This window comes from Scyliorhinus torazame, chromosome 3, assembly GCF_047496885.1.
Source record: "Scyliorhinus torazame isolate Kashiwa2021f chromosome 3, sScyTor2.1, whole genome shotgun sequence".
In the NCBI taxonomy this organism is placed as follows: domain Eukaryota; kingdom Metazoa; phylum Chordata; class Chondrichthyes; order Carcharhiniformes; family Scyliorhinidae; genus Scyliorhinus; species Scyliorhinus torazame.
In genome coordinates this window covers 281646831-281669149 of record NC_092709.1, presented here as the reverse complement: position 1 = coordinate 281669149, position 22319 = coordinate 281646831, and the positions used below count along the sequence as shown (strand labels likewise).

General features: G+C 46.1%; 1 protein-coding gene across 1 annotated transcript in view; it reads right to left on the bottom strand.

The window, feature by feature from the left end:
• The window catches only part of LOC140409143 (A disintegrin and metalloproteinase with thrombospondin motifs 12-like), a 951810-nt gene that overhangs the window by 328683 nt on the left and 600808 nt on the right, over window positions 1–22319 (bottom strand). Inside the window, exon 14 of the mRNA XM_072497322.1 lies at window positions 14717–14837. Coding sequence (XP_072353423.1) covers window positions 14717–14837 — 121 coding nt within the window. The remainder of the gene's footprint in view (window positions 1–14716; window positions 14838–22319) is intronic.

The window sequence follows — 22319 nt, the reverse complement described above, 5'->3', positions numbered from 1 at the left end:
TTGAAAATTTGGAGGCAGTTTCGGACTCAGTCAGGGGGGCGGGGGATCAAGCACCAGGGGAGGCACCTTATGGGCGGTCGGGGCAGCAATCGGGCGGGCCAGATGAAGCGGCGCGGTGCAGATCAATGGGACCTTGATTCATGGTCCTGGTCCGCAGTCTGAGTCCGCCATCGCGCGGCCACTGGAGGCCGCCGCCGTGCGGATGTGCGGACTCAGAATCGAAGTGCGGAGACCCGTATCCGCAGCTAAAGCTGCGAGAATGACTCCGGGTCCCTTCCAGCCCTCTGAAGGTAAGTGAATTGCTCTATACCTTCTTCAGGAAAGTCTGGGGTGAAACGCCAGTGTTTTTACGCCGGCGTGGGGACATAGCCCCATTTTTGGAGAAACCATGAAGCATTTAGGGAAATTATTATTCTGGAGTAAGTTAAATATTCACTTCCTGCAGTAGTGAGACCTCATGTGGATGAGCAATGGGTTAAGACTGCTAGACTGACAGTAGAAATGTCAGATGATTTTGAATTAGTTCATAAATCAAGGTTTGGTTTTTGTAATCACTTTCACGCTGTAAAGGATAGAATCTGGCGAACTGATAAATCCGCAGGTGGTTAAGGCAAAGGAGGTATAGTTGGAGATATTAATGAGATTTTGCTTCACGTTAAAAGGAAACTTATAAGAGTGGAGGAGAGATTAAAAAAACTTAAATATTTTCATTGTAATAAAGTTGAACAAATGAAGGCACAGTGTTGGTGCTTAAGGTGGTGTTAGGGCAGCACGGTAGCATTGTGGATAGCACAATTGCTTCACAGCTCCAGGGTCCCAGGTTCGATTCCGGCTTGGGTCACTCTTTCCAAGAGCCGGTGTAGACTCAATGGGCCGAATGGCCTCCTTCTGCACTGTAAATTCTATGATAAGAAAACTACCGGGAAGACAAACTTGTTAAAACAAGATAGGCCAGTGGGAAAAAAATATGTGGAAAAGGTGCAACAGAGTGTACAGTTGAGAGGTTGCTGGATAAGCAGGTGCCAAATTTTTTAAAGATTTTATTTGTGAGGGTAAGGTTTCCTCATGTGTAAAGGATTAAGTAGCTAAGGAGATTAAGATCTTAAGGGAAACAGGAGCAAATCAATCGGAAATGGTGAGAGAAAAGGAAATACATAGTTCAGAAGGAGTATTGCCAGAAAGGTGGTAATATGTTGGATTAATAATGAAGTGAAGTAGTATTCCATTATGCAAAGTGAGAGAGTTTGGTGAAAAGTGATGAAGAGGTGGTTGGAGTAATAGAGAAATTACCTTTTTCAGGGGTACAGTTTATCGTAGCTGGATCACAGGGCAACACAGTGGTGCAATTCACTGCTGCCTCACGACGCCAAGGACCCGTGTTCGATCCTGGCCCCGGGTCACTGTCTGTGTGGAGTTTGCTCAGTCTCCCCATATCTGCATGGGTCTCACTCCCATAACCCAAAAAGATGTGCAGGGTAGGTGAATTGGACATGCTAAATTGTCCCTTAATTGGAAAAAAAATAATTGGATACAATGTAGCTGGATCACAGGTGGAAGTGATGCTTACCCTAATTGAAAAGCCAATGGAAAGTAAAGCAACTGAGGTGTTACAAGAAGCATATCCTGGGGTGTTTCCAGATTGTGAGGTTACAAGATCACAAATCCACAGGTTGAGGCAGGAGGAAAATAAATGAAGGAGTAAAGTTAGGGAGGCTGACGTTCAGTTACAAGAAACAATATTTGACCAGAAGGTTGATAAAAGAATTCTCCGCCGCCGTTTCTTTGGAGGAGGTGGGGATCACGTCGCGCCGGTCGGGGGCCGTTGGCAGTGGCCCCCCGGCGATTCTCCAGGCCCTGATGGGCCGAGCAGCAGCCCTTTTTCGGCCGGTCCCGCCGGCGTGAAATAGACAAGGTCTATACCAGCAGGACCTGGCTCTTAGGGCAGCCTGCGGAGTCCTCAGAGGGGCACGGGGGGATCCGGCCCCAGGGGGGGGGCCCCATGGTGGCCTGGCCCGCGATCGGGGACCACCGATCTGCGGGCGGGCCTGTGCCGTGGGGGCACTCTTTCCCTCCGCGCCAGCCTCTGTAAAGCTTGGCCATAGCCGGTGCGGAGAATCCCCCTGCGCAGGGATCACACCAGTGGTTCTGCGCATGCGCCAGAACACGCTGTCGCTCCCGCGCATGCGTCAACTCGCGCCTACCGGCAGAGGCCTGTCGGCGTAGCGCCAACCACTCCAGCGCCGGCCGAGCCCCCGGATGTGCGGAGGATTCTGCAACTTCCGGGCAACCCGACGCCAGAGTGGTCCACGCCACTCTTTGGCGCCGGTACGGCCCGCCCACCGGTTAGGGGAGAATCCTGCCCGATATCTTTAGTTCAGGAAATTGGTAGAATTACAATAGATGGATTCAGAGGTGAAGCAGTTGTGTCATAAAGCATACACAGAAATAGAATCTGAGTGTATACCGGACTGTTGTTACATTAGAAATAATGTACTAATGAGAAAATTGATACGTTTACATATTCAACAGATGAGAAATGGGCAGAGGTTCATCAAATTCATGGTTCATCCCACTACAGCAGAAAGTGAATTTGAATTCAACAAAAATCTGGAATTAAAAGTCTAATGGTGACCATGAAACCATTGTTGATTGTCGCAAGTACCCATCTAGTTCACTGATGTCCTTTAGGCAAAGAAATTTGCCGTCCTTGCCTGGTCTGGCCTACATGTGACTCCAGACCCACAGCAATGTGGTTGACTCTTAACTGCCCCCTCAGGGCAATTAGAGATGGGCAACAAACGTTGGCCCAGCTAACGACAACCACGTCCCATTAACAAAAAAAAATTATATTACCGGTGGGTTATAGAAAATAGTTTTTGCGGTTAGCGCATGAGGTTCCAGTAGGTGGGCATCTAGGAGTAAGGACTGCATAAGGGTATGGTTGAATTTTGTCATACATGACACACATGTCAGGTGATAGGAAAGGCTCAAGTGGTAATCAAACCAGTCCCTTAATTTCCATGCCGACATTTGAAGAACCTTTTACTAGGGTCCTAATTGATTGCCTGGGACCCTTTCCTAAGGCAAAAAGTGGAAATCTGTATTTGTTGACTATAATGGATGTATCTACTAGATTTCTGGATACCATTCCATTATGGAACATTACAGCTAAAAGGGTTGTAGAGGTGTTAACTAAATATTTTGCTAATTGCTTCACAGCTCCAGGGTCCCAGGTTCGATTCCGGCTTGGGTCACTGTCTGTGCGGAGTCTGCACATCCTCCTCGTGTGTGCGTGGGTTTCCTCCGGGTGCTCCGGTTTCCTCCCACAGTCCAAAGATGTGCAGGTTAGGTGGATTGGCCATGATAAATTGCCAATAGTGTCCCAAATTGCCCTTAGTGTTGGGTGGGGTTACTGGGTTATGGGGATAGGGTGGAGGTGTTAGGTAGGGTGCTCTTTCCAAGAGCCGGTACAGACTCGATGGGCCGAATGGCCTCCTTCTGCACTGTAAAGTCTATGATAATCTATGATACTGAGTACTAAAATAAATCAAACAGGTCAAGCATCAAATTTTATGTCAAGGTGATTCAGGGAAGTTATGGGTAGCTTAGAGGTAAAGCAATTTAAATCAACCATGTATCATCCTGAATCACAGGGAGGATTAGAAAGGGTGGCATCAAACATTAAAGACCATGGACAGGATTCTGCTCCCCCCCCCACCCCGCCGCATCCGTTTTCTGGTGCGGCGCTCCCCTGCGCCAGGGGGATCCTCCATCCCGGCAGCCAGTCAATGCGGTTTCCCATTGTTGGCAGCCCACGCGGTCGGGAAATACGTGGGCGTGAGTGCGCTGCCGGTGAAATGGAGGATCCTGCCAATGGAGAATCCAGCCCCATGCTGAGAGCCCATAGTCAGGATTATCCAGAGGCTTGGGCTAAAGGAATTACATTTGTACTATCTGTAATTGGGGACGCACCTAATCAATCAAATAAGTTCAATCCGTTCGAATTGACTTTTGGTCATGAGGTAAGAGGACGACTTAAATTGATTAAGGACAAAGTGGTACATAGAACATTACAGCGCAGTACAGGCCCTTCGGCTCTCGATGTTGCGCCGACCTGTGAAACCACTCTAAAGCCCATCTACACTATTCCCTTATCGTCCATATGTCTATCCAATGACCATTTGAATGCCCTTAGTGTTGGTGAGTCCACTACTGTTGCAGGCAGGGCTTTCCACGCCTTACTACTATCTGAGTAAAGACCCTACCTCTGACATCTGTCCTATATCTATCTCCCCTCAATTTAAAGCTATTCCCCCTCGTGCTAGACATCACCATCCGATGAAAAAGGCTCTCACTGTCCACCCGATCCAATCCTCTAATCATCTTGTTTGCCTCAATTAAGTCACCTCTTAACCTTCTCGCTAACGAAAACAGCCTCAAGTACCTCAGCCTTTCCTCAAAAGATCTTCCCTCCATACCAGGCAACATTCTGGTAAATCTCCTCTGCACCCTTTCCAGTGCTTCCACATCCTTCCTATAATGCGGTGACCAGAATTGCACGCAATACTCCAAATGCGGCCGCACCAGAGTTTTGTACAGCTGCAACATGACTTCATGGCTCCGAAACTCAATCCCTCTACCAATAAAAGCTAACACACCGTACGCCTTCTTAACAACCCTCTCAACCTGGGTGGCAACTTTCAGGGATCTATGTACATGGACACCGAGATCTCTCTGCTCATCCACACTACCAAGAATCTTACCATTAGCCCAGTACTCTGTCGTCCTGTTATTCCTTCCAAAATGAATCACCTCACACTTGTCTGCATTAAACTCAATTTGCCACCTCTCAGCCCAGCTCTGCAGCTTATCTATGTCCCTCTGTAACTCTGTAAGTCAGAGTTCTGAAAATACATTTTTGGACAATGCGTAAAACATTAGAGAAAGATGAAATCGGGCTAATGAGTTGTCTAGAAAGCATTTACAATTGTGACAGCACATAATGGAAGAGTCGGACAATTCAAAACAAAAATTTGTAGTTTTGTTAGTGGGAAGAAAGTATTACTGTTATTACCAGTGGAGGTGATCCATTAAAAGCAAGATTCAATGAGTCTTATCAAATTGAAAGGAAATTGGGTGAGGTGAATTATTTGATAAGAATGGTAGAATGCTGTGAAAAAGAGGGAGTGAAAGTACTTAGCTCTTTTTGATGTGGTGAATCACAGATCCCCTACAGTGCAGAAGGAGGCCATATGGCCCATCAAGTCTGCACTGACCCTCAGAAAGAGCACTCCACCCAAGCCCTCTTCCCCGCACTATCCCAATAACCTGTTAACCTAACCTACACATCCCTGGACGCTAAGGGACAATTTAGCATGGCCAATCCACCTAACCTGAACATCTTTGGACTGTGGGAGGAAATCGGAGCACCCGGAGGAAACCCACGCAGACATGGGGAGAAAGTGCAAACTCCACAGAGACAGTGACCGAAGGTTGGAATTGAATGCAGGTCCCTGGAGCTGTGGGGCAGGAGTGCTATCATGTGCCACTGTGCTGCCACAATCCAGCAGTGAGGAACTGTTAATCATAGCCAGAGTGTTTATAAGCATTGTGGTTAGCATCAAAGCAGGGTACTTGAGATGCATTCAAGCGTGAAGTGAAAGATAGACACAAAATTCAACAAGCACCTGTCTCTGAGTAATAAAACTGTCAATCACTGCTTCCTGCAATGCATTGCTGTGTGAAATTGAATGGAATACTTGTATTTCAAAGGCTGTCAAGGGATTTGAAGCCCTTTCAAGTGTACTTAGCTGTCGAGGAAACCTCTGACACTTGTAACAGTTGCTGCTTAAAACACCATTGCCTGGGGCAGCAGATGTTAGGGAAGGGTAAGTGAAATACAGTGATTTTTCACTCTACTGTCTGGACTGCTCTACAGCTTTCAGGCAAGCATGATTGATGGGTGTCTTTATTGGGGGTCCAAATGGGTGTCCCTGATCGGGGGGGGGGTCTCTGTTGTTGGTCTCTGATGGGGTCCATGTTGGGGGGTCTGATGGGGTACCGAGGGAGGGTGGGTCACCCTGTGACCCATTATTCCCGTAGTGAGGGGAGGTTGCCCCTATTTGTCAGCGGGGATGCAGGATTTGCATTGTGAGGGGAAGGGGTCCCACTGCCAAACCTCGGTATCGGGCCATCAGCTCAAAATGGTGGCCCAATACCGGGATTCCAACAGAACCCTGCAAGCTCTCTTGCACGCATTAATTAGTATGGTAAAGGAGCGCCTTTAACAGCATTGTCACGCCTGACATGGTGTTGGGACGAGGCCATTGAACCTCGCGAGATTTGCAATGGTAAAAATACCTTGCCATATTTAATGGCGAGATGTTGCAATCCGGATCTTGCCCTCATTGGGCATGATCCAAATCAGCATATTTAAATGAGACATTAGGTTAATTTAAATATGCGTTCACGGGCGCCGCTCCTGGCGCCAGCGGAGACCAGCAGCTAGTCTCCCCTGGCGTAAGCACTTCTGGCGCCATTTAACCAGAAAAAAAAAATCAATATCTGGTTTTGGATGCATTTAACAGGGTGTTTCTCAGTAGCTGCAGCAAAGAGAAACACCCCCCTACTTAACGGCACTTTGCCGTTTTACTTGGCCTTGGGGAGTTTCTCTCTGCCGAGGCCGCACTTGAGTCATTTCTTGCTGGCAAGTTTCAGGGTCCTCACAGATTTTGTTTGGCTGCCCCAATCTCTCCCTCTCTTACAGCAGCACCCCCCCCCCCCACCCCATTTCCGTCCCCCTTCCCCCTAACCTTGGGGTGGCCTCCGGAAACACTTCCTCACCTCCCTCCATCTGGTAAGGCTCCCCGGACCAGATCCCTGGCAGTGCCAACCTGGCATGTAGGCACTACCACCCTGGCATCCTGGCAGTTCCCCCGCCAGTGTGGCAGCGCTACCCGGCACCCTGGCAGAGTCCCAGACCACCCGGCGGTCTCCACTGGTTCACTTTGGGGAAAGAAGTACTAAACCAGGATCAGCCTTTAGGCACCGGGAGAATCCCGTGAACGCATATTTAAATTAACCTAATGTCTCATTTAAATATGCTGATTTGGATCATGCCCAATGAGGGCAAGATCCGGATCGCGACATCTCACCATTAAATATGGCAAGGTATTTTTACCATTGCAAATCTCGCGAGGTTCAATGGCCTCGTCCCAACACCATGTCAGGCGTGACAATGCTCTTAAACTGTGTCCTTAGGCTACAAATAGGAGAACCCGGACCATTATTTCCTGTGGCAGAAATTGAATACTTATTAAAATATAATTAGAAGATGCAAACTGAGAATAGTTTTTTTTCTGAATGTTCCAATTTCATTCTTTCTTTAAAGCCCTGATAATTAATGATCCATAAACTTTGCAGTCAAGGTTGAGCATCGGAAGTTCTCAGTATGGATTATCGCACATAACTTGTTCAGTGTTTACTGTGCTGGTTAGTAGAATGCTTGAACATTTTAGAAGCTGTGATTACACTCTTCTGCACTTAAATTAAAAAATAAAATGAAAGTGCACAAAGAAGTGATTTGTACAAACACATGAGCAGGGTTGAATTTTAACCTCGCTGACACACAGCTGACATCCTGCATTCAGACTTTTACCCAATAACAATGTTACTTCCATCATTCAGGTAAAAAAGTTAAACTGAGGGCAATTTTCTCAGTCATGGAACGTGGCTGGTGTTGCAATTGATCCATAAACAAGTAAACATTCCACAGCATATGTCAAGATTGGTCTCGACTGAGCAGTCATTGAACATCTCCTTTAAATGAGGCAATGGAATTAATAACTTAGAGAGATGTTTAATAGGCTGCCACTCTTTATTTACATCCAGCAATTCGCAAGTGCAACAATAAAAGTGCTCAAATAAAAGCAGTTAATGCACTGACACCAGAAAACAACATTCAAGAAAGCAGGTAAATGTATAATTATCTTGATGAAAGTAAACCATCCCATTAAACAATAACAGGGGCTTGACCCATAAAGTTCTTTCCAGGAAAGGAAGAACTTTTAAATGCTTGATTTTAGTCACCTACATGCATAAGTTATATCTTTGGGAAAAAATGACAGTGTTCTGTGATGTAACTGCACATTCCATGGTTACCTATCCCTAGGATTATAAAAGCACGCAGTGCTCTGACTGTGAGATGTGGCAGGTCCGGGAGGCTTCCAGCGTCCCGAATGGCTTCATCTGCAGAAAGTGCACCCAACTGGAGCTCCTCACAGACCGCATGGTTCGGTTGGAGCAGCAATTGGATGCACTTAGGAGCATGCAGGTGGCGGAAAGCGTCATAGATCGCAGTTATGTAAATGTGGTCACACCCAAGCTGCAGGCAGAGAAATGGGTGACCACCAGAAAGGGCAGGCAGTCAGTGCAGGAATCCCCTGTGGTTGTCCCCCTCTCGAACAGGTATACCCCTTTGGATACTGTCGGGGGGGATAGCCTATCAGGGGTAAACAGCAGCAGCCAGAGCAGTGGCACCACGGCTGGCCCTGATGTTCAGAAGGGAGGGTCAAAGCGCAGAAGAGTAATAGTAATAGGGGACTCTATAGTCAGGGGCACAGATAGGTGCTTCTGTGGACGTGAAAGAGACTCCAGGATGGTATGTTGCCTCCCTGGTGCCAGGGTCCAGGATGTCTCTGAACGAGTAGAGGGCATCCTGAAGGGGGAGGGCAAACAGTCAGAGGTCGTTGTACTTATTGGTACTAATGACATAGGCAGGAAGGGGCATGAGGTCCTGCAGCAGGAGTTCAGGGAGCTAGGCAGAAAGTTAAAAGACAGGACCTCGAGGATTGTAATCTCGGGATTACTCCCTGTGCCACGTGCCAGTGAGGCTAGAAATAGGAAGATAGAGCAGCTAAACACGTGGCTAAACAGCTGGTGTAGGAGGGAGGGTTTCCGTTATCTGGACCACTGGGAGCTCTTCCGGGGCAGGTGTGACCTATATAAGAAGGACGGGTTGCATCTAAACCGGAGAGGCATAAATATCCTGGCCGCGAGGTTTGCTAGTGTCACACGGGAGGGTTTAAACTAGTATGGCAGGGGGGTGGGCACGGGAGCAATAGGTCAGAAGGTGAGAGCATTGAGGGAGAACTAGGGAATAGGGACAGTGGGGCTCTGAGGCAGAGCAGACAGGGAGAAGTTGCTGAACACAGCGGGTCTGGTGGCCTGAAGTGCATATGTTTTCATGCAAGAAGTATTACGGGTAAGGCAGATGAACTTAGAGCTTGGATTAGTACTTGGAACTATGATGTTGTTGCCATTACAGAGACCTGGTTGAGGGAAGGGCAGGATTGGCAGCTAAACGTTCCAGGATTTAGATGTTTCAGGCAGGATAGAGGGGGATGTAAAAGGGGAGGCGGAGTTGCGCTACTGGTTCGGGAGAATATCACAGCTGTACTGCGGGAGGACACCTCAGAGGACAGTGAGGCTATATGGGTAGAGATCAGGAATAAGAAGGGTGCAGTCACAATGTTGGGGGTTTACTACAGGCCTCCCAACAGCCAGCGGGAGATAGAGGAGCAGATAGGTAGACAGATTTTGGAAAAGAGTAAAAACAACAGGGTTGTGGTGATGGGAGACTTCAACTTCCCCAATATTGACTGGGACTCACTTAGTGCCAGGGGCTTAGACGGGGCGGAGTTTGTAAGGAGCATCCAGGAGGGCTTCTTAAAACAATAAGTAGACAGTCCAACTAGGGAAGGGGCGGTACTGGACCTGGTATTGGGGAATGAGCCCGGCCAGGTGGTAGATGTTTCAGTAGGGGAGCATTTCGGTAACAGTGACCACAATTCAGTAAGTTTTAAAGTACTGGTGGACAAGGATAAGAGTGGTCCTAGGATGAATTGGCTAAATTGGGGGAAGGCTAATTATAACAATATTAGGCGGGAACTGAAGAACATAGATTGGGGGCAGATGTTTGAGGGCAAATCAACATCTGACATGTGGGAGGCTTTCAAGTGGCAGTTGAAAGGAATTCAGGACCGGCATGTTCCTGTGAGGAAGAAGGATAAATACGGCAATTTTCGGGAACCTTGGATAACGAGAGATATTGTAGGCCTCGTCAAAAAGAAAAAGGAGGCATTTGTCAGGGCTAAAAGGCTGGGAACAGACGAAGCCTGCGTGGAATATAAGGAAAGTAGGAAGGAACTTAAGCAAGGAGTCAGGAGGGCTAGAAGGGGTCACGAAAAGTCATTGGCAAATAGGGTTAAGGAAAATCCCAAGGCTTTTTACACGTACATAAAAAGCAAGAGGGTAGCCAGGGAAAGGGTTGGCCCACTGAAGGATAGGCAAGGGAATCTATGTGTGGAGCCAGAGGAAATGGGCGAGGTACTAAATAAATACTTTGCATCAGTATTCACCAAAGAGAAGAAATTGGTAGATGTTGAGTCTGGAGAAGGGTGTGTAGATAGCCTGGGTCACATTGAGATCCAAAAAGACGAGGTGTTGGGTGTCTTAAAAAATATTAAGGTAGATAAGTCCCCAGGGCCTGATGGGATCTACCCCAGAATACTAAAGGAGGCTGGAGAGGAAATTGCTGAGGCCTTGACAGAAATCTTTGGATCCTCACTGTCTTCAGGGGATGTCCCGGAGGACTGGAGAATAGCCAATGTTGTTCCTCTGTTTAAGAAGGGTAGCAAGGATAATCCCGGGAACTACAGGCCGATGAGCCTTACTTCAGTGGTAGGGAAATTACTGGAGAGAATTCTTCGAGACAGGATCTACTCCCATTTGGAAGCAAATGGACGTATTAGTGAGAGGCAGCACGGTTTTGTGAAGGGAAGGTCGTGTCTCACTAACTTGATAGAGTTTTTCGAGGAGGTCACTAAGATGATTAATGCAGGTAGGGCAGTGTATGTTGTCTATATGGACTTCAGTAAGGCCTTTGACAAGGTCCCTCATGGTAGACTAGTACAAAAGGTGAAGTCACACGGGATCAGAGGTGAGCTGGCAAGGTGGATACAGAACTGGCTAGGTCATAGAAGGCAGAGAGTAGCAATGGAAGGATGCTTTTCTAATTGGAGGGCTGTGACCAGTGGTGTTCCACAGGGATCAGTGCTGGGACCTTTGCTCTGTAGTATATATAAAGGATTTGGAGGAAAATGTAACTGGTCTGATTAGTAAGTTTGCAGACGACACAAAGGTTGGTGGAATTGCGGATAGCGATGAGGACTGTCAGAGGATACAGCAGGATTTAGATTGTTTGGAGACTTGGGCGGAGAGATGGCAGATGGAGTTTAATCTGGACAAATGTGAGGTAATGCATTTTGGAAGGTCTAATGCAGGTAGGGAATATACAGTGAATGGTAGAACCCTCAAGAGTATTGAAAGTCAAAGAGATCTAGGAGTACATGTCCACAGGTCATTGAAAGGGGCAACACAGGTGGAGAAGGTAGTCAAGGAGACATACGGCATGCTTGCCTTCATTGGCCGGGGCATTGAGTATAAGAATTGGCAAGTCATGTTGCAGCTGTATAGAATCTTAGTTAGGCCACACTTGGAGTATAGTGTTCAATTCTGGTCGCCACACTACCAGAAGGATGTGGAGGCTTTAGAGAGGGTGCAGAAGAGATTTACCAGAATGTTGCCTGGTATGGAGGGCATTAGCTATGAGGAGCGGTTGAATAAACTCGGTTTGTTCTCACTGGAACGTAGGAGGTTGAGGGGAGACCTGATAGAGGTATACAAAATTATGAGGGGCATAGACAGAGTGGATAGTCAGAGGCTTTTCCCCAGGGTAGAGGGGTCAATTACTAGGGGGCATAGGTTTAAGGTGAGAGGGGCAAGGTTTAGAGTAGATGTACGAGGCAAGTTTTTTACGCAGAGGGTAGTGGGTGCCTGGAACTCGCTACCGGAGGAGGTGTTGGAAGCAGGGACAATAGTGACATTTAAGGGGCATCTTGACAAATACATGAATAGGATGGGAATAGAGGGATACGGACCCAGGAAGTGTAGAAGATTGTAGTTTAGTCGGGCAGCATGGTCGGCACGGGCTTGGAGGGCCGAAGGGCCTGTTCCTGTGCTGTACATTTCTTTGTTCTTTGTATTTCTTTTGTAAAGGAGGCAAATGGTATGTTGGCTTTCACAGCGATAGGATTCCAGTACAGGAGCAGGGATGCCTTGCTGCAATTATACAGTGCTTTGGTGAGACCGTAGCTGGAGTGTTGTGTGTAGTTTTGGTCTCTGAGTTATCTGAGGAAGGATGATCTTGCTATACAGGGAATGCTGCAAAGGTTTACCAAACTGATTCCTGGGATGGCCAGACTGATATGTGAGGAGAGATTGAGAGTCAGTTAGGATTATAATAATAATAATCTTTTTATAATAATAATCTTTCTTGTCACAAGTAGGCTTACATTAACACTGCAACGAAGTTACTGTGAAAAGCCCCTAGTCACCACACTCCGGTGCCTGTTCAGGTACACAGAGGGGAATTCAGAATGTCCTAATTACCTAACAGCACATCTTTTGGGACTTGTGGGAGGAAACTGGAGCGCCCGGAAGAAACCCACGCAGACATGGTGTTATGGGCGAGGCGGTTTCAGAACCCCAAAATGTATCATGGAGTTCAACCAACGTCTCCCTTTAATGTATTTGTTGCTTTTCCGAGCACACAGTTTGTTCCCTAGGTGTGGGATTACAATTATGGACACGTGGGTTTTTAAACACAAAACAATGTTTATTCCATGAACTCAACTTAACATCTTAAATAAACATTGGATCTCTTAACACCCCTTACTTCAAAGATAACTCAGAAAATATTGCAACAGTAAATAATTCCTCAAAATGTTCCTTCAAACTTCCAAGAGACTTAACACCTTTAAACAGAATCACATCAGGTTAAAGGCTTTACAATTATGAGTTAAAATCACCCAAATGATCCAGAGATAGTCTTTCAAGGCAGAGATCCAGCTCACTGCAAACACAGATACTTACCAAGCTCTTTTCAAACTCCAAACTGCAGCTCTCTGGAAACACAGAGACACACACAAGCTGCTTTTTCAAACTGCAAAACTAAACTGCAAAATGGCTGACCTAACCTCAGCTCCACCCACTCACTGTTTCCTTAAAGGTACATTGCTTAAACATCCATGTCTTAAAGGTACTCTCACATGACAACGTGGAGAATGTGCAGACTCCACACAGACAGTGACCCAAACCGGGAATCAAAACTGGGACCCTGGAGCTGTGAAGCAACAGCGCTACCCACTGTGTTACCATGCTACCCCTATATATTTGCTGGAATTCAGAAGAATGAGGGTGGATCGCATAGAAACAAAAAACTTCTCACAGGTCTAGACAGGGTGGATGCAGGGAGGATGTTCCCAACAGGGGCCACCGATCCGCGGGTGCACGTGATCTGGGGGATGGCCTATCTTCTTGGTGCCGAGCCACACCTGGGCGGCCGACGCAGGCCGCTGCCGTGCGCATGCGCGGACCCCCATATCGGCAGCTGAAGCTGCAAGGACTACTCCAGGACCCTGTTAGCCCCCTGCAAATCGGAGAATCATCCTGGACTTTCTCCAGGTGAGTCCAGAGTGATTCACGCGGGTTTTTCGCGGGCGTGGGGACATAGCCCCATTATTGGAGAGTCCCGCTCATTTTCAAAAAGCAGTTAGATATAGCACTTGGGAGGAAGGGAATCAAGGAAATGGGGGGAAGGCAGGAACAAGCTTGAGATGGATGATCAGCCATGATCGTAATGAATGGCAGAGTTGGCTCGAAGGGCCAAATGGCGTCTTCCTGTTCCTTTCTTCTCTGTTTTGAAGTTAAAATACTGCAGATTTTGGAAATCTGAAATAAATGTGAAAAATGCGAGGAATACTCAGCAGCATCTGAGATTACAGGTCACAGACCTGAAAAGTTAACTCTGTTTCTGTCTCCACAGATGCAACAAGACCCCCTAAGTATTTCCAGCATCTGCAGGTTTTTTCCCCCCGTTATGAGTAGCTGTCTGCAAATTTTCAGAAGGCATCAATCGGTTTGGAAGTATCAAGAGTTTAATGACGGTGGCACTATTAAATGGTTGGAGGTGTTTCTGCAGGAAGTTCAATGAAAGCAAATGACCTTTCCTCTGGTGAAGGGCACCAGTTAGCAGATTTCACAATGCATGTTGCATGGATGAAGGTCGCTAAGTGAGTGAACGTAATCTTGCAGATTCTCTGTATCTGGGAACAGATGAGGAAATCATTCAGTGGCATCAAGGTCAGTGCAAAGGTGTGTCTGGGTGCCTGTGCTTATAGAGTTCAAACAATAGGCTAGGGCTCAATGTTGACATTTAGGCCCTACAAAGTCATGAAGATTATGTAAGCACTTTTTTGGATATAATTCCTCGTCAGCAGAAGCAGCACCGCATATTTACAGTGGATGACCGTAATGAAAAAAAAAACACTTGTATTTATACAGTGCCTTTCACAATCCCAGGACCTCCCAAAGCTCTTCACAGCCAATGAAGCACTTTTGAAGTGTAGTTACTGTTGTGCATAGCATTTCTGCCACCAGCAATATGTGCTGGCAGGCAAAACGTCATTCAAGCTAATGTATGAAGGCCTGACACACAGTAGGAGGAGAAGGTAGTCAGGACACAGGAACATGTCAAAATTCTCATAGTTGTTACTTGCTATGAAACCAGGAATACGGTTCTTGATAAGGTTCTCACCTAATCCTTCGCTCTCTTCAAACATCTTCTTCACTGTCTGGCAGAAAGAACCATTCCCGTGGCACACCCCACATTGATCTTCAACTGCATTGGAATCAATCTCATAATCACACCCCACAGTCTGGAAAAAATACAAACAATTTAATATATGTTCTTGTTTCCATATCAAATCATTGATCAAAGTGCCTTGTATTTCCCAACATTGGCTCAGAAAGGTCATGAAAGGCACTTTATAAATTCAAATTCTTTCCTCTAAATATCACACAAGATTATTTATCCTTAAGATTATTTTAAAACTATGAACACTTCTTTAATCTTAGGATTGGAGTTGAAATCCATAAATGGGTTGAATTTATTTCTTCCCTTTTTTCCTTCTGTAAGGTTCTGATGTTGAAATACATTCAGAAGTTTAATTCCTAATGGGTGCAAGTAGAAAACCACCAACAATTATTACTTGGGCCCAGCTGTCTGCTCCGGGCGTGCAGATACGAGAGAATTCCCAACTCCGCAAATCCAACTTTTAAAGATGGCTGCCCAGATGTTGGACTTACTGGTCGGTGGAGGGTGGGGGAGGTGTTCCAGATTAGATGTTGGGGCAGGTGAACCCAGAGGAACTGAGGATAAAGCTGGGTGTGGAGGCCGGCTGGTTGGAAGGTCTGCTCCGGGCACTGTGTCCAAAATATGAAATTATGTTTTAAGAAACATCCCTCTCGGCATCACCACTCACTCCTCCACATCCCCCGCACACTCCCCATGCCTCATCCATTTTCCTTCCCCAACTCATTCCCCAAATTTCCTCATCCCACCTACCCAGGATACTCATAACCCCATGCCAGGCTAAGCCACCCCCCCACCCCGCCCATCCACCAATCCCCATGGCCCCATTTGCCTCCATGTTACCTCATGATGTCCATCCGATATCTCTGGCCCCGCATGCCCCTGTGTTAATCTGTGTCTCCTGCCTACCTCTCTGCCACCCAAGCCCCCCATCCATCACCTATGGGCCCTCTTGCCAAGCTATGCCCTCCGTACAGTTGCCATGGCCCCTCATGCCCTGGTATGCTTCTAAAACAACCCCTCTGGATCCTCATGTTCCCAATGCCAAGCTATGCCCCTTCACCCATTCTGCAAGGCCCTCTGTAGCCCCTGTGCCAACTTAGTGTCAGCTTATGCCCCCCAATCACCACCCTATACCTTTACACCCACCTTGAAAAAACCTCAGGACCCTTGTAAAGATAAGATAAAGTTATAAAAAATAAAGCTCAGTCTCTATTGCAGTCTTCACCAAATTACAAAAACACTCATTCATATCACCCCATTTTCATTCCTTCAGCTAAATAAAATCTCACAACGACTTACATTTAAATCAAGTGTACAATCTTTTATAACAATAAGCCTTAGACGTCATATTCCCATATTGAGGAGTCCACAACCAACTGTAGTTGTCAATGAAACCATGCAATGGCAGTCACCCAACTGTGATAATGGATGGTTGTGAAATCAGTCATGCAGTTTCAATCCAGTGATAGACGCCCTCGGGCTTATGTCAAAAGAAAGTGCGAAAGCAATCATATTTTAAAAATTTGTTTGCCCCTGTCTGCAGAAATCATCTCTTTGTGCCAGCGGGCTTAGACTCGATGTTTAGGTCATGGGAGGGGAAAAGTTGGAAGAGGGTTGGTAACTTGTTCATGGAGGGAAGGCTTGCCAGCTTTGAGGAGCTATTGGGAAAACCTCAACTCCATGGGACCAATTTATTTTTATATTTCCAGATTAGCTATTTTTGCGGAAAGCTTTTCCTTCTTTTCCCTTGGCAACACCACCCTCCATCTTGGAGAGGATTTCATTTTTGGCCGGGTCTGATGGGGGAATATCTCAACTATTTCCGACCAGATCCTATCAGCGGAGTCCGCTCCATTGAATGAGGTGAAGGTGAACTGGGAGGGTGAATTGGGTCCTATTTTGGATGGAGAGGTGTGGAGCGAGGCTCTTTGCAGAGTCAACTCCATGTCCTCCTGTGCTCGGCTTAGTTCGATCCAGTTCAAGGTGGTGCACAGGGCTCATCTGACCAAGGCGCAGATAAGTGGATTTTTTTCAGGGGTAGGCGACAGGTGTGAGCGGTGATCTCGGGAGGCAGCTAACCATACTCAAATTTTCTGGTGTCCCAAGTTACTAAGCTTTCGGATCTACTTCTTCAACACAATGTCAGAGATTCTTAAAGTTGAACTAGAGCCTTGTCCGCTGGTGGCCATTTTTGGGGTATCAGATGCCCGGTGCTCCAGACGGGGGTGAAAGTGGATGTCCTTGCCTTTGCCTCGTCAATAGCTCAGAGGCGGGTTCTGCTTAGGTGGAGAGCTCCTACTCCATCCAGTGCCTCAGCCTTGTTGGATGACCTTAAGGAGTTCCCACGTTTGGAGAAATTCAAATATACCACAGGGGGTCAGTAGAAGGGTGCTACCTAGGATGACAGCCATTCATTTCCTTTTGTAAAGAGTTAGTCACCATCAGTTGTTAAGGAGATTATAGCTAAACATTGTGGGGGGTTAAGATTGGATGTATTCTTGATTGTTGATTGTGCTCTTTTTACATTGTAACTTGAAGCATTTGTTTTATATTATATTATGTTATTTTGTTATTATGAAAAAGTTTTCAGTAAAAATATATATTTTTAAATTTGTTGGAGAGAATATATAGCAGACAATTGTATCTTTTTCTGCAATGTTCATAACAGAAAGGTCATGAGAGGTTGTTGAATGATTCCCCAGGGCAGGATTAAGGTCAGCTCTCAACTTATGGCAGTCATTTTAGGTAATATCTGTATCAGTCTTTACTCCTGTAGATGAGGCACAGTTACCATGGATGAATTCACATTTATTTTGAAAGTTGGAAGTATTGAAGTAGATACAATATTGTGCTGGAAGGAACAAAAGATCTCAAAACAATTCCTAGATTTCCTCTAGCAGTAGAAAGGCTGCTCGCAAGGATCATTAAAGATATGCTGTATGACCACCTGGTCAGTGAAAGTTTTAACTGAGAGTCTGAACATAACTTCTGGGAAACTAGCTTCTGTCTTACGAACTTGTTGAATTTTTGGAGAAGGTTACCAAGCAGATGCACATAGGAAGCATGATTAACATTCTCAACATGGATTTTCAAAAGCCTTTGACAAGATTTCACTGACAGGTTATTGCATTTGATGGATTGTGGGGCTAACAAGCAGAGTTTGGGTTGGATAAGGATACATTCTCTTAGAGCCAGCTTAGGTCCCCTCAAATGCTGCATGATAAAGAGACCCTGGAAATGCTACTAATACTAAGTGGCCCATCCCTAATTGCCCCTGAACTGAGGAGCATTTAAGTATTGCTGTGGGTCTGGAGTAATATGTAGGCCAGGCCAGATAAGGATGGCAGATTTCCTTCCCTAATGGACATTGGGTTTTTAACAACAATGGTTTCATGGTCATCATTAAACTTTCAATTCCAGATTTTTATTGAATTCAAATATTACCATCTGCCATGGTGGGATTCGAATCGCATGGTGGCACAGTGGTTAGCACTGTTGCTTCACAGCGCCAGGGACCTGGGTTTGATTCCCGGCTTGGGTCACTGTCTGTGCGGAGTCTGCATGTTCTCCCCGTGTTTGCATGGTTTCCTCCAGGTGCTCTGGTTTTCTCCCACAAGTCCCGAAAAACGAACTTGTTAGGTGAATTTGGACATTCTGAATTCTCCCTCAGTGTACCCGAACAGGTGCCGTAGGGTGGTGACTAGGAGATTTTCACAGTAAATTCACTGCAGTGTTAATGTAAGCCTATTTGTGACACTAATGAAGATTATTATTATTACCATGGATCTCTGGATTACTTGTCTACTGACAATACCATTACGCCATTGCCCCCCCCCCCCCCCAATTTTCTTACTAACTTAGAAAAGGAGATTTGCAAAGAGATTTGATTGAAATATTGAAAATGTTTCTGTCTAGACTGCAAAAGTTAGAATTTTGCAAAACCAGAGGGCATGCATATAAACTCCATAAGCACAGAACTAGGTTACAAGTCAGCAATCGTTTCTGTTTTGCAAAGGGTCATCTCGATGTAACTTGTCAGCTTGTGCAGAGAGTATGGAGTTTCTGCACTGGTTAAAAAAGGGGTTCACCGAGTTGGCCAGTATTGCTGCTTACAATAGGTAGGAGCAATGTGTCTTACTTTCCTAGAAATTCTTTAGACCACCATTGAAGTGGGGAGTTATTGCACCCTCCCTCCCCCGAATTTGCCTATGTCTTTTCCCCCTGTTTATTTTGCTGCCATTTCCAGGCGTTTGTTTATTCGTATGTGTATCCCTTTAGTTCACCCAGAAATTGAGCACTAATTTACAATCATTTTGGCTGAGGTGACACAGTATCTGATTATGAAGACAACAGTAACATTTATTGTTGACAAAAATAAATGGACTAACTATCTATTTGGTGCATAAATGGGTGTGGCATTTCGGCCTGTACCTCAGGTGGTTGTTGAATTTAACTTCTGCAGATGTTTGGCTGAAGAGAATGTTTGCTACTCGAGTGGTGCAGTGAAGCGTATGGTGGCTGATATGAGGTGATGCTTGGTTTCTGATCATTTTTAGTAGCATACATGTTGCTTTGTGACTGAAGGACTGATTCCAGCCCTGAGACTGAGGTCCAGACTCGGGTACACAGAGGTGGGCTAGATTAGAAGTCAGGCCAGCTGCCCCGGACTCGAGTGCAGATGTTGCCAGCGCAGGCTGGCTGGAAATTAGTAAGAGAAAAAATAAAACCAAGACAATTCACCAGCCCACACGCTCCAAATTCGCCAACGCACACTCCTTCTGCCTTATTCATGCCAACCTATTCCGCAACTGACGCCCCCATAGCACCTCATACACCCGAAGCCAACTTATACCCTTCTACTCATAGGTTTGGCAGCACGGTAGCATTGTGGATAGCACAATTGCTTCACAGCTCCAGGGTCCCAGGTTCGATTCCGGCTTGGGTCACTGTCTGTGCGGAGTCTGCACATCCTCCCCGTGTGTGCATGGGTTTCCTCCGGGTGCTCCGGTTTCCTCCCACAGTCCAAAGATGTGCAGGTTAGGTGGATTGGCCATGATAAATTGCCCTTCGTGTCCAAAATTGCCTTTAAGTGTTGGGTGGGGTTACTGGGTTATGGGGATAGGGTGGAGGTGCAGACCTTGGGTAGGGTGCTCTTTCCAAGAGCCGGTGCAAACGCGATGGGCCAAATGGCCTCCTTCTACACTGTAAATTCTATGATTTACTCACCCGCCATGGCTCCTGATATCTCTTTACCAACACATGCCCCTCTAACCACTCCCATGATTCACGTACACACTATGCCAACCCATGTCCCCCGTCCACAACGCTTTGCCCTTACCCCCTCCAGGCCAATTCACTTAGTATCAGTCTAATCTGCACACTCCAAGTTTCACACTCCTGGCCTACCAAGATCCCACTTCAGTGGCTACAGCTGGTGATATAAATGGCCAGCTGCCTCCGTAAACCATGCATGTGCGAACCCCAGCCCGACTCCAGTTCCGTCTCTGCAAAAATGGAACGTGCTGTGTTTGGGAGCAGGAATTAGAATTTTTGACCATTTCCAGCACTTTTGCCATGACCCTCCTCATCCTGTAAAAAATCTAGGTCTGAATCTCTATCCTTTACACACTAATAATTGATATGTGGCAATTCCTGGAATTTCACCTTCTGTGCCTTCAAGCCACTTGTGTTAGTATTTTATTGCTGCTCCGTCACTCCTTTCCCCCAAACTACTTACCGGAGGGATTTAGTTCCACAAATATGCTGCAGTGTTCACTAAAGCATTCACCATTATTGAACTATCTCCTGCTGTGCTCACTGCAAAAGACATTGGCCCATTCTCTTATTTTGTTTCATGCAGCCTGGGCTGATAGTGACAACGCGGGTGTGCATCTCCTTTTCGTTAACCATGGATGCCCTGAGAAAATGCAACATATTTATACCAACACCAAATGGAAGCAGAAATTAAAAAGCTCACCCATATGCTGTCACCTTTGAAATGATGGGTAAGTGCCTATGTGAAGGAGCAGAGAAAAAGATTGGACCTCAGGCTTCATGGCCAGCCCGACCCATATTAGAGATCTGAATGCACACCATGCATGATGTAAGCATTTTTTTTTGCCGACGTAGCAAGGATAAATTCAAGGCTGGAGCGGTGAAGTTTTTCCTAAGTACTTGTTTAGCTTGAAGCTTGTTGATTTTGTTCTTGTTGCAACGTTTGAACAATAGCCAGAATGCCAAGCAGCTAATAGGCATTCCCCAGTCGTAGGCCCTCATACAGTTAATTATATTGAAGTTTAATCACTCTTATCATGTAAGCAGGCCTGGTAACAATTTTATATGCGAAAGGATCCAAAAGAGCTATGAGATGAATAAATAGTTTGTTGACATTTATTTTAGAACCATGTATTAATGCCAGAGAAATAAATCTACCTCAAGAATCTGAATGATATTATCGATCTGAGATGAAACATGAGGTACTTTGGGCCATCATGTTATGCGAGCTGAAAACCACAAAACTAGCCAGTCAAGATGTTTAGTCTCAGGGGTCATTAAGATACATTTGTTAAAAATCCATAATCAAGCTGACGTTTCCAGATATCAACTAATGGCATAACATTGAGTCTCAGCTAGATGGAAGCTAGAGGGAAGGCGATGGGGCAGTGATATTGTCGCTAGACCAGTATTCCAAAAACCCAGGGTAATCCTCTGGGGGTCCAGACTAGAATCCCACCACGGCAGATGGTGCAACTTAAACAAAATTAAAACATCTGGAATAAAACATCTGTTGTGAAAACCCATTTGGTTCACAAAAGTCCTTTGGGGAAGGAAACCTGCCATCCCTACCTGGTCTGGCATACATGTGACTCCAGAACCATAGCAATGTGGTTGTCTTAAATGCCCTATGAAATGGCCGAGAAAGCCAATCACTTGTATTCAACTGCAGCAAAGAAAACACAAGGAATGAAACCAGAAGGATCACCCAGCATCAACCTAGCCACCAGAAATGACAATGGCAAACCCAGCCGTGTCGATCCTGCAGAGTTCACCTTACTAACATCTGGGAGCTGGTGGCAGAATTGGGGGAGTTGACCCACAGATTACTCAAGAAACAGCCTGATATAGTCATACCCACAGAATCATACTGTACAGATAATGTCCCAGACACCACCATTACTATTCTGGGATATATCCTCTTCCACTGGCAGGACACACCCAGCAGAGGTGGGGGCACAGTGGAGTACAATTGGGAGTTGCTCTGGGAGTCCCTAACATCAACTCTAGGCCCCATGAAGTCTCATGGCTTCAGCTTAAATATGGGAAAAGAAATCTGCTGATTACCATGTATCGTCCACCATCAGCTGATGAATCAGTACTCCTCCATGTTGAACACCACTTGGAGAAAACACGAAGGGTAGGAAGGGTGCAGAATGTACTCTCGGTGGGGGATGTCATTGTCTAACACGAAGAGTGACTCGGTAGTACCACCACAGAACGAGCTGTCTGGGTCCTAAAGGACATAGCTACTAGATTTAGACTGCAG